The 13,233-nt window shown below is 40.2% G+C and overlaps 1 protein-coding gene across 1 annotated transcript in view; it reads right to left on the reverse strand.

Moving 5' to 3' along the window:
- nrg3a (neuregulin 3a) overlaps positions 1–13,233 on the reverse strand; it is a gene marked incomplete at both ends in the record, with an annotated part of 346,999 nt that overhangs the window by 19,301 nt on the left and 314,465 nt on the right. Inside the window, 2 exons of the mRNA XM_080037328.1 lie at positions 363–480; positions 4,780–4,882. Coding sequence (XP_079893454.1) covers positions 363–480; positions 4,780–4,882 — 221 coding nt within the window. The remainder of the gene's footprint in view (positions 1–362; positions 481–4,779; positions 4,883–13,233) is intronic.

A 13,233-nucleotide genomic window follows, 5' to 3' on the forward strand; every position in this document is an offset into this window, starting at 1 on the left:
TCATACCAGATCACACACGTTGAGTGTTTGTTGACTTATGCAACAATCTAATTGTGCAAATGAAACCTGATTGCATGTGTATTGCATGTTGAAAAATATTTGTTTTTCGTGGGGCTGTTTCTTTATATTGGTATAAGAAAATGAAAATGGTCTTCGAGATGAGGTATTGTGCCCCTCTATCTACTTTCCCTTATTCCTAACCAAAACACGTTCAATGTAATGTCATCCAAGTTATGTGGTCATGTAAACATCAGTTCGTATGGCCAACCAGGTTTATGTTATTGTATGGAATGGATGTCATTCACTGGAAGGCAGGAACACTTTGAAGGAAAGTCAAAATGAAAAAAAAAAAAAGTATTCACCTCATGCATTTGCAGGTTGGTGTTAGGGGCCCTCATCTTGGCATCCAAGGAATTTGCAGTGTAGTTTTTCAAACTTCGACTCTCCTTCAGGTGCGCCTGGAGTTTCTCTCTGCGCCTCCTAAAGAGAAAGAAAAAAAGGGATAATGCACTAGACAGCTATATTACTGTGAGTCATGTGTATGCAGATTTTCATCCCAACCAATAACTTATGGTCAATGATTATTGATCCCCCAAGTGTTGTTGCAGTACCACTGGCTATGAGTCGCTATTATAAGGATGAAACATCTGCTGACCCAAGTACACACAAGTCTTTAACCATCCTCAGTTGCTTTCCACATCCATCCTTCTGTAGCATCACATTAGCTCTCAGAAGTTAACTTCTAATACAACAGGTTTTGATTTACATGCAAAGTCATAATTATTTTCTGTAATCAACTGCAACTCTAATCTATTATTGTGGTCTTCCTAATTTAAAACACAGAACACCCCTCACAGAACTGTGAGGGTTGCAATGCCTTTGGAAGGAATGAAACAGATGTTCAAGGTTATCAGTTTAGTCTCACACTGAAAACCCAGTACAGAACATGCGGTCTGGAGGGAAGCCCCACAAAACAATATGAGTATTTGGTAGGTTGTGGATACCAGAAAGGGATGCACTGAGATTATCCAGCCCAACAACTGTGCACGTCAATCATTCTCTTAGTATATCTGGGGGCCAATCATCCTTTGTGGTCAAAAGGTCAACATCCAAAGGCATTTTATTTGGTGCACCACATATTTTTATTTTTATTTTTTTATGTATTTTTTTTGGCATTTTTATGCTTTATTGATAGTTTAGAGACAGAGTTGAAATGGGGCAGAGAGGGAAGTGACATGCAGAGAATGACCGCGGGCTGGAATCGAACCCGGGTCCGCTGCTGGCCGAGGCCCATGGGGGGGATGCCCTACCAACTGAGCTAAGGGCGCCCATGCACCACATATTTGAGGGCCCAGAAGATCTCGCATGGGCCATATTGCTGTGGCCATATTGCTGCAAAGCGAGGGCTTCTGGGTGATCGGATATACAGATCATGTAGTGGGGGGAAGAGGTGGACTCACAACCCAGGGCCCCAATTGGGGGTAAGGCCTTAGAAAAGCTTTGATTGAAATGTATTAAAATATATTTAAAAAATATGTTATTCTTATTGATCCTCACAAATAATTTTAAATAGTGTGGTGTATTATGTTACTACACATTTTTGATACTGTTTTATGATACTGCCTTATGAGGACTGACTTGAGTTCCTCAGCCTTCTATAGAAGTGAGTACAGATAGGACTGTGAGATGCTTAGCTGTGAAGCCTCTAGGGTAAACTTCTGTATATCACACTAGCTTTGTATAGGTTAAAACAGACTCAGGGATGAATTTTTTATGAGTTTAATTTAGGACAGTCTGGTTTGTGTTTACCCCAAACCTGGGAAAGTGTGAATAATTTATTGGCCGCTGTCCAACATTGTTGGTCTAAAGCTCAGAAGGAGACCCACAGGCGCCGAGCTGGACATTCCATGTAGGTGATGGTTTCTACAGATGCCCTCTTAAGGGTAGTTTTGCAACAGTCAGAGTCCACCAATTAGAGATAAGGAGGGCAGATTTTATTGACCTTAATGACCAATCAGCACACTTAGATTCTCAGGTTAAAGGCAGCCATGCAGCAGGAGAGAGACGGGTTTTTCAGCTGACAGGAACTTTCTCATTAGTTATTCCTATGCATTTTCCTCTATTAGTTTTGGCTACAATATCTTAACTTTTTATTGGCTTCGTTTGACTGCAGTGTGAGTTTTGTTGTTTAAATAAAAGAATTGTTCCTGAAACCCCCTCAACTGCCTCAAGCTGTTCCTTCTTCATCAACCTACCACCAACGCCGTTTTTGAATAAAAACCCAGGAGAGAATAAACTACAATAGTCAAAAAAGCTTCCTGCAGTCTTCCTCAGAAATGATTATGAATGATCCAAAATGGTCCAACCCTACACTAGTCTCTAAATGCAGCTGAGCTGAGTGACTGCAGCGGTTGGGGTGCTGACGTGCTCTGTGATAGTCATGTGATTCACCAAGAAAAGGAAATTGAGGTAACAAAAAAGAAAAAGAAAGAAAGAAAAAAAGGAGGGAAAGTGAAGAGAAATAATTACTGCCTTTCAACAGTTTAAGAAAGGTCAAAGCTAACATGTGGTTAAACTATGCAGACACAGATTATTATTACATTTGAATATGCTATGAACAGCTCATTAGTGACTGCCCTTATAACCACTAATGATTTATATGCAACTAAGTCCGAAGACAGAACGTATGGGTCTTTATCCCTATTTACTTAATAAGTTAAAAAAAATAAAACATACATGATATTCTCTGTAATACTTAAAAATCAAAGATTATTGACAGAATTTTCTCCCAGTCTTTAGATCCAGCCACAAACATACTCTAACAAAATGAGTCAGTGGCTGAAGGGATTGTGTTCTACCTTTTCCATGCCCTTGAGGACAGTGGAAAAGAAAAGAGAGAGCTATTATCGAGCTTTCAATCTATGCCTTTCTGCCTTTCCACCTTAAGCAGTAACAGAAAAGACTGGTATTCCAGTGTATATGATGTAACCTTGACTTCATATCATAGTTACTGTTCAGATCTTTTGAGCCTGGATACTTCATTTCTCAGTGTTTTTTTATCAAACTACTAATATTTGTTTTAAAGACAATGCAGGAATGAAGTAGCCTGGCACCGCCTGCCTACATACTTCCGCTCAATTTTCATTTCACTTCAGTAGTCAGTCTGGGTGTGTGGTATATTAGTGGGTTCTCTGCAGCCAGATTTCTGCCAGTCCAATCAGCGAACAGAGGGAGTGGCTCAGAAGCCGGCATACGTCACGACCAAACGTTATGTGATTGGTTGGCACATCCAGAGTGGCACTGGGCAGATCCAATAGTTTTAAACTTCAACAGACACCTGTCTTCAAGTGAGGGAACGTTTGTCAATTGACCGATTCCTGACGATGACGTATGATGGTCTGGTAGGACCAGGCTAGGACTGAAACCCTTGACTGAGAAAAACAATATATTATATTTCATAGATGTGGACCTGACTCATGACAAGAGGTATAATCATGTTAGAGGAAGTAATTAGAAATAATCTAGTCTTCATCAGATAAAGACATGATAATGGTTTGTAAATAACCCTCAGACATCAGCAGACATTTGGAATCTTGTCTGGCGATGCTTGAGAAGGTCTGGATGGATGTGAATACTTAAACACACTTAAAGCCTAAACGTCAGCACTGTAACCTCATTGTCAGTATGATGGAGGGGAGACAAAAAGAAGAAAACCTGTCCCTCTCCAAATCGGCACATTGCCCTTTAAAGAGTGATGACGACAGCAGCACAGCTTTGGCATGGACACTTCCTTCCTTGCTCTGTATGCATCTTCTCAATTGAACAAGCTATTTCCCCCGACTCAATTACAGATTCATTGAAAGCGCCTGTCCATCAAGCCTTGATCCGATTATCTTGTTGTCAGGCTGCTCACTCACTCACATCATTATATTACAGAGGGAAGCCTATGGAATTACAGTGCCATCTATCACGGCCTGCTCCATGCTCCATATACCCTGAATGAATACATAACCGGATGTTTGACCCATCCTGTTGAGAATAAAAGTCTCTCAAGGAGAACTATGCAAAGTTCTCACAGGCAGGGAATTGATGTTGGCCATTCATATGGCAATTAATGGGTCAACACGGAACATGAACTGTGGAAATATGCAGATAGGGAGAGAGTGACAGAAAGGAATGAGAGAAAGAGAGAGAGAGAGAGAGAGAGAGAGACAGAGAGTGCAAGAGCAACAAGAGCTGACCTTTGGATAATAATCGGCTATGAATATGTGTGTGCACCTAATGAGATATACAAATTGTTGCAAACAGTCTGGGATTTCGTTCAAGAAGTTGAGTTGCCGCAACATGTTCCATTAGCCTTAGCTTAATTAAAAAAATGTATCCTAGGGCATTTCATCTGCCCACACCTAACGGGCTATCTACCAAATACTGCAGAATTTAGCTTACTTTTGGATTCATGGCCGATTTCTCGCATACATATTTCCTTTCAAGTAAACTTTAAAGTTTGAAAACCATGTGGGCAACTTTCAGTTGAGAGTTGGGTGATAATGCCAAATTATTATCCTTGAACCTTGTGTGTGTGTGTGTGTGTGTGTGTGTGTGTGTCAAAGTATGTTAATTACAACAAGGGGCTTAATTTAAAATTCTTGGACATAATATACATTTTTTTCTGATTGCATTGTACATTCTGTGTTAGGTCTATGGAAATAAAAGAGTAACTTGAAGTAAACTGTGGTTTCATGTTCATGTAAACAGATGTATTTGTGTTTATCCTCTCACTTGTTGCGGCAGTACAGGGCCACACACAGGGTTCCCAGGAGGCTGATCGCCATGGCGATGGACGTGATTGACAGCACCTGTCTCTTGTAAACCTCTTTGCTCTCTGCAGGGAAACAGAAACAAAAAGAAGCAGCCACGTTAATGTCTGAACAACACACACTGGAAACAAATCACTTAAATGTCTATCACAATGTGTGAGTGAGAGACAGAGAACAGGGGAAAGAGAGGGTGTGTGAGTCTTTGTGAATAGGCTATGTGTGAGTGTCTATAAATGTGTGTAAATCCCACAGTCAATATTCACTGAGGCTGTGTTGATAGGCCTCTAAATGAATACACATAGCACGATTCACCATAATGCAGAATTAAACATAGCTTTGAGGTTTGTACTTAACCGCTTTTAATTTATAATATTGTTGTTTGCAGCACCAAAACAACCATTTCAAATGATCAGACAAACATTTGCAGTTTAGCAGCTCTCTGGGGTTTTTTCTGTAAATGCCTCTCGGATTCTTTTTCGCTAATAAATGTAACTACTTTTGTGACGAATAAACTAAATCAAAACTGAAAAAAACACAAAACAGCAACTCAAAACACAAACATCCTATTTGCAAATCTCCAGAAACACCTGCTATTCTTGGTTACCACACAGCCGTTCAGCTTATTTTATCAGCTCTGCAACATCGAGTAATGGTCCAATAGACATTGACTGCATTTGGAAATAGATGCCACATGTAATGGAGCTTGAATACATGGAGACAAGAAGAATTATGGCGTGGACGGACGCCATTAGTTAAGAAAAATGGAACCTGTCTTGTTTGCAACGAACAAGTAAATCATAGTTGCCTTCAGATGGATTAATAGTCGATCAATCAAGTTTTATTTAGCGAGGGGCTCAGACCTTGGAAAAGCAGGAAGCTGATACAAGGTGTTGGGATTTTTTACATCGAGGTGATTGAGACAGATTTTTTACTGCGGATGGGTTCGAATGGCCACTTTAGGACAAAAAAGATAAAGTTCTTTACAGCTGCCTCGTCAGTGCGTAAGCTCAGAAAAAGGACTGCTGAGAGCTGCAGAATACAACCACAACTATTTTTTTTCAGCTGCTGAGCAACACAACCGCAGCCACTGTGTGCTGCTCAAGGGCTTCCTGACAGCAGTTAATGCGAGAGAGTGCTATTCTAATTCATGACCTCATCAAGATTTTCAAGCCTGTTTTGGGATATCAAAACCGGGGAACTCTCAGCAAAAGCTTACTGCTGTATCCTTTAAGCTACCGATGCCCACACAGATATTGCATAAGCAATCACACATGCAGTATGTCATGCATAATCCCTGAAATAACTGATGTCAACTGAGTGTTTTAGGGCGCTGCCAGGGCATCTCTTCCGAGATACGCTGTGTCTCTGTTTTCGGGCCAGCTTTGTTTTGATGCAGCTAATCAGCCTGAGTCATCACATTGCTTTATAGGCTATAATTATATCATTATAGCGAGGTAGGGGCCGTCCTATGGGAGCACAGCGAGGTCGGTAGCAGGGAAAGGCAGAGAGACAGACAGACAGAGCATGAGAGGAGAACGACAGAGAGAGAGGGATGGGGAAATAAACAAAGAGACAAGCAGAGGAATGAGATAGGGAGATTTAGAAAGGAGGCAGGATGCTGTAGAGATGCAGTGATCCCTCTTTTTTTTCTCCTGGTGCGGATTTGAAAAGAGCTTACTATTTCACCCCCTTTTATTTGAAAACTTCCATGACTGTAAAATAGTTCCTTCTTCCATATGTTGGCCTATGTGTTGACATTATACAGTAGTCCACATTTCAGTCTACTGAATGAATTAATGAATTGAAACAATAGAAAGATAAAAGTAAAGTAAATAAACAGAAATTATATTGAACGTGTGTCACAAAATCTATATTAAAACAATTAGCATTTTCGAAAAAGGATGTAGGACAAATTATAAAAACATTTCTAGTGCAAGCCCTTTTTATTTGAGACTTTTTCAATCAAATGATACATTTAGAAAAGAAAAGTCAAACCTTCCATAGAGTTGGGGAGAAACACAAGATTCAGAGTAAAAATTAAAAGGTAGAAAATCAACGCAGATGGAGCAAGATGTTTAACTTGGTCTAGTATGGGTCCCTTCCTACCAGAACAATAACTTTGTCCTTCAAACTTGACAGCCACAGATTTTTCTAACAGCAAGCCCGAGACAGGGTTCATTTCTCTGACTTTCTTTCAGAGAGCCACACAAGCCACAACAAACAACATTTTTGGATCAAGTTCCTTGTTAAGCTTAGAGGAAGTAACTAAGTGGCTAAGTAAGAGGTGCTCTAGTTAAAATGTTGGTGTTCACATGAACAACAGTTTGCAACATGATGAGTGACAACTACACAGACTGTAAAGTGTAGAACATGTGGTGGTCCCCTTCATCCACCATAAGAGCCATCAACATTTACCAAAATGTAATGTTGGTATGTCTGTAGCATGCTTTACACATTTGGATTAATCTCAATGTGATGGGAAAAAAGATAAGCACTAAGTATGGACTGGACTTGTCTGGCTGACACCCCATTTTGTCTGATAATGGTATCAGCACTGATAAGGATTCAGTGTATCACAGAGGACTGTCCTCCGAAGAAAAACGACAGCTTTAGTTGTTTCGGCAACATACTGAGTGTTTATCTTCATGGCCTATCCACATTTAATGTAGACAGTGTTTTTTTTGTTACCAAAAAAATAATATTTTCAAATTTTCGTTTTTATACCTCAAATGTTTGGACAGAAAACACTTGAACTCGTTCTGGAGGGCAATTACAAACCGTGAATTTTGTTATTTAGTTTGAGTATTTTTCTCAGAGTGAAGTTGTCTAAAGAGGAAGTTGATGGAAGAAAGTATTGGAGGAAAACATTTTTATTCACAATGTTTTTTGTGCAGGTTTTACTTTAGGGCAAAGAAGGAGAACACAAAATACACCTGACAAAAGTGTTTTTATGCTTGGCTGAGTTGGAAAAGATGCTACTTTCACACTGAACAACAAGGTGACGGGGATAAACAAGATGACGCTGAGGATGAGATGAAGGGCAGGGACAAGGACTGAGCAGAAATAAATTCCATTCTAACTGGGGATGACTTCATCCTGACCTGTCTTCAATACTGGTATTGAGTGAGATTGCCATAGTAACACAGAAACATGTTCCCATTTACAAACACAAACACGTTTACAACACTAGCGTTAGTGGGTCTGAATGTTGGGTCTAACATGTGCAGTCAGACTTGCATTTTATATATGCATGCAGCAAGTGTGATGTGAGCCCGATCATAAATATGCTGCCAAGGTCAAGAAGTGCTTCAGCCTTCCTCCCAACCCGCCCACGTCCTTGTTAGGACACACCTACTGTATGCACAAACACTCTCCCTTTAATGTGAATAAATCATACGGCCCCAGAGAGGGAAAGCATGTTCATGCTCCATCAGTGCGGCCGTGAGGTCACATCTTCTATTTATTTCCACTTCAAACCTCCAGTTCTGCCCCGCAGAGCCCTGCCGATGTGTCTCATTCACAGCAACATTATAGAAAAATCGGATTAATATTTTAACTTAAAGGTGGTAGCAGCAGCCTTACGGAGGTGTTGTTGTGACCTTTTCCTACCGATGCAATCATATACATTCAGAGTGTGTTTACAGTGGCAATGTTTCCATACAGGTGAGTTGGCTGGGAAGGGAGAAATCGATAAATGATGGCGTAAGGGGTGAAATACTGCTGCCTTATATGTAGTAAAGATGAAAGCCTTTAGCCTTTATTGGCCCTAGTGTGCTATTTATGGCTTGTAATGCTTGATATAATACCCAAACACATAACAACATCTGAAGAGGGCTGATACAACACATGGGCTTATCCTTCAACATGTCTGATCCATATATTACTGATAAGACGAAAGCAAATAAATCATTCTGTCTGACATTTATCAATATGTCAATCTGCGTTAAAGGTTCGGTTTAATCACATTTCCAGTAAAAAAGAAGGACAAAAAAGCATCTTGCAGGTGTTTTTACTTCCTGGTTGATGTTTGATTGACAGTAACTGTAAAATGAAGATAGTAGAGCTCTCTAAAACAGATATTTCCAAAGCTGGCCAACTTAAATCCAAAGTATTCATGGCTTGATACCACCGCAAAATGAAAGTAATTTTAGTTGAACATACCCTTTAAGCTATTGTATAACTTTTCCAGACAACTTTGTTTTTAGAAGATGGTTGAATAGTTTAATTACCATAAAGTTAAAGTTAACTTTGCAGGTAGTACAAGCTTTCTGTCATCATAAACAACTGCAGTTTTAACATATGATTGAAAACAATTACTGTAAAGTCAAATATTTAGTGACAGCACAGACACTGATATGCACACGAAGACATAAACAAAGGCGACTAATGTCTGGTGACAATCGAGGTGACATTGTGACAGCGTGTCTTTCCGGTACACTGAACTCCAGGCCCCTGGTGAGAGGTTTGAATTCTCGACATATAAACAGAAACAGAGGTCAAAAAAAGCACATCGGTTTCCAATATCTTTTCATTTTTCTGCATCGGAATTTGTGATCTTAACATTCAAGTTTCCTGACATTGTTACATCTTGCTTTACTGGTTTGAACTCCTCAAAATAGCTAAATCTCAAAAAACTAAAAAAATAACCAATAGGATAATGTGATACTTTCCCCTTGTTTAACACACAGGCAGTGCCAGGCTTTGTGAGTCATTCAAGGATTTTTTTTATCTAATCTTTTGGACATATGGACGAGTCAGACTGCTTGGCAGGCACTGACACTGTCAAGGTCTGTTGCAGATTTTAGGTTATGGTTTATTAAATTGTGTTGCATTTGTACAATTACGAGTTAAACTGTGTCCTCTATTTTGACGGCAGTAAAATGTAATGTTTAGTGGCAGAACATTGGAATCGGTTCAAGATTGACATGGTGGCAGACTCCGTATTGAATGGACAGTAAAGGACTTTTAAGGTCAGTTTTGACTGACAGCTACACAAACAAAACAGAGACATACTGTATATATTAACTGAACCTTAATCCAAGCTAAGCGTTATGTTAATGCAGAACAATATGATTTAAAGCGGCAACGAGTAACATTTAAATATCTTTTAAACAGCCTCATGTTTCCTCTCATAATCATAAATTACCTTTAACAGCAAACGAGACCATCAGTGCAAAGAAAGAAGTTTTTATATAGTTTTTATTACTGCATTTGGTCTGGTCGCACACCCAGGGCCGGATCTAGGCATAGGCATTCTAGGCACGTGCCTAGGGCCCATTTCCACAAGGGGGCCCAGTGAGAAGGAAAAAAAAAAAAAAAACATTTTTTTTTTTTTTTTTTTTACGGTATGTGTTTGAAAGTTGTAAGTTATCATACAAAAAAAGGAATACAATTTTTTGGTCTGGATAGTTAATAGCCTATTAATTTAATCAGTTCATCCGAGGTTAACTTATCACTCGGTATTGAGTTTATTTAAAAAAATTGGAAATTGGGCTGCCCTCAGTTGCCCATGCACTGTGTATACTGTAGCCTATAGCCTATTTCAGCCTCATCTGTGGAAAAAAAAGATAGCTGGACAACAGAGTTCTTCTGCTTCGTTCCTCTCACTGCATTTAAATGCATTCATAATATTAAAGAGAAATATGTCCCGTAAAAGAAAAAAAAGCACCATCCCAGAGGACACTGAATTATATTTTTTATTTTATTTATATATTATATTTTTTCTATATTAATATGTTTATGGAAAATCCATGTCTTTCTTCGATAGCTTTTATTTCTACTTCATTCGAGCCAGTATCTCCAAATTGTTTGTTCACACAAAATTCCTCAGATTTAGCCTCCTAATTTCCCTCTCAAAGTGCACCAAATTCATGCATTTCACTTTAAAAAGGTAAAAAAAATCTCCCGGGGGGGCATACCCCGGACCCCCCTAGGAGAGTCAGGATCTCGGCTGGCTACTATTTTCACAAAACTGGACATTGGAGGCACTAGGGATGAACTGGGTGTGTGAATGACATTTAACAATAGTCAATCATTTGACCACGATAACATTGGAGAGGGGGGCCCTAATCAAATTCGGCGTAGGGCCCCATGAAGGCTTGGGCCGGCTCTGCTCCCGGGTTATAATTTTAGTCGTCAAACCAGAGTTTTTCTGTGCGGCGTCTCAGACCGGCGATGTCTCACTGTGAATTTCGCCGTTACCCACCACAGAGTTCCACGCCAGGTTTCACCAGGTGAATCGCTGCTTCGCTCGCGCAAGGCTTTTGTGTTAGATCAGGCTTGCACGAGCGTTTTAACTTTATACTGAATAAAGCATTGCACTGCACTGTTTTTCATCCAGTTGGAAAAATTGCTCCCACACTGGACTCTGCACGCACCTTACAGAAATGCTCCTGCAGTGAGCTCGCACACTCGGTTACGTTTCTCTTTACTCCCGTTTACAAACGCGCAACTCTTAAACAAATGAATGAGCATAATAGCCTACTCTTGTGGCAGTTCAAATGTACGTAGTTTTTCACCAAATCGTGAAGTATCCGTTTGGAGGGGGCCCGAAAAAATGCGGTATGCCTAGTGTAATCTTTCTTCTTAATCCGGGCCTGCGCACACCCAGTCCGATTTTCGGTTCACGCGTGCATGCTCTATTGTCATATATCCGTATTGGTCGCAGATTTCAGTGTGGCGCAGGAAAAGCGATTTGAGAAGCCTATCACTCCAGGTGAGGGAAGGGGATAGGGAGACCAGATCCCAATTCACCAGATGTGGGACAAAGACTACGTTTGTGCGGGACACAGTGCCGTTTTTTTTAGCAAAATAAACTTGTGTCACCACCGGTAATGCCAGAGACACGGCTTTCTATATTGAAAAACACTATCTTTAGATCAGCGCGCAGCAGTTAAGTTAGCTACTGTTAAACAAATAGAGCATTGAGGCTGCGGCTTCACATTAAAAGCATTTCACTGGCTTCACATTAGCATTTCACTTGACAAACGTGAGTTGGCTTTTATTTTGAAGTAACAGGAAGGTAAACGCTGAAGCACTGCAGGCAGCACCTTCACAGAGTGCCCAGCAGCCCGATACACACACACAGACAAACACACACACACACACACACACACAGACAAACGGAGACTGCTGTCTCCTCACGTCTATCGGATAAATGCCAGATTATAAAATACGCATTTAAAAAGGGGGGCTCACTTTCAATAACAATGCGGGACAACGTCTCAATTTGCGGGACGTGTGAAAAGTAATGGAAATGCGATCTGGTCACCCTAGAAGGGGAGCGGGAGCCTTGTTTGAGACAGTTATTTGTCGTCATAATGACTGATAACGGGGCTGAACCATCAAAGAAAAAAAATAAAATGCAATGAAGAAAAGCTAAAAGGGAGAGTGATAGGCGGGCGGGAGGGCGTTGCCAAGCAACGTATACACAATTTCACGGCGTGAACCTAGACTGCAGTGTTTACTCCTAAATGAATGAGCGGTAGCCTACTAAAACAAAGTTTACTTTGCCTCACCAGCATCATCAGATGACCATTATTCATCTGAAATAGTCATTATTTACAACAACATAAACACATTAACTCATTGTGATCCATAACTAACTGCCGTCTCTCGTTCATTCGCTTTCTGCGAGGACACGTAATCTTTCAGCTCCGTGAGAGAGAGAGAGTAGTTAGGTGAACCTGCATCAACTCATTGCAGTCAGGTGTAGTTGATGCTGTGTCACTAACCACTCTCACCGAGCCGAAAAGAGTCCGGTGCCCTCACACTTTCAACACACGGACATGCACTATATTGCTTCCTGATTATTTGAATCTCGCACGCCCAGCACGAGCTTCACGACAGCTGGCGTCGTAAAAATACTACCGCTTTTGTTCAAAGGTGTCGCCAACGTGCCGACTTACTCGTTGTAGCTTTAAGGTTCTGTTTGAATTTTTTCTCCAGACGGATCTAATATCATCAAACTCAGACTCACTGCTGCTTGAAAGCAAAACCCCCATACAAACACAGTAGCAATAATGAAGTAGCTCAAATTAGATTCCACATCATTACATTTCTTCAATCAATCAGCAATCATTATATTAAAGCATGGTGTCATTTAAAAGGCAGAAACATGATGCTAAAATACAAGAAGCTTTATTGACTTTATCTCCTGACTGTCATGTGGCATCCACGACAATACAAAGAACAAAAACAGGCCTGAATCATCTTCACACATTTTGCTATATGAACATAGGAAGTATATTTTGGTTGTATTGATTAACCATAACATGCATACCTAGGTTGGCATTTCTTATTATTCATTGAATCATATTCTTCTACAGTCAGTCAATATCTCATCATGTTCGCCCTATACTCAATATTGATTTCAGTTAGCTTTATCTTTTATCCTCTACTATATATACTATATCAC

Source organism: Ammodytes marinus (genome assembly GCF_949987685.1).
Source record: "Ammodytes marinus genome assembly, chromosome: 11".
NCBI classification, from domain to species: Eukaryota; Metazoa; Chordata; class Actinopteri; order Uranoscopiformes; family Ammodytidae; genus Ammodytes; species Ammodytes marinus.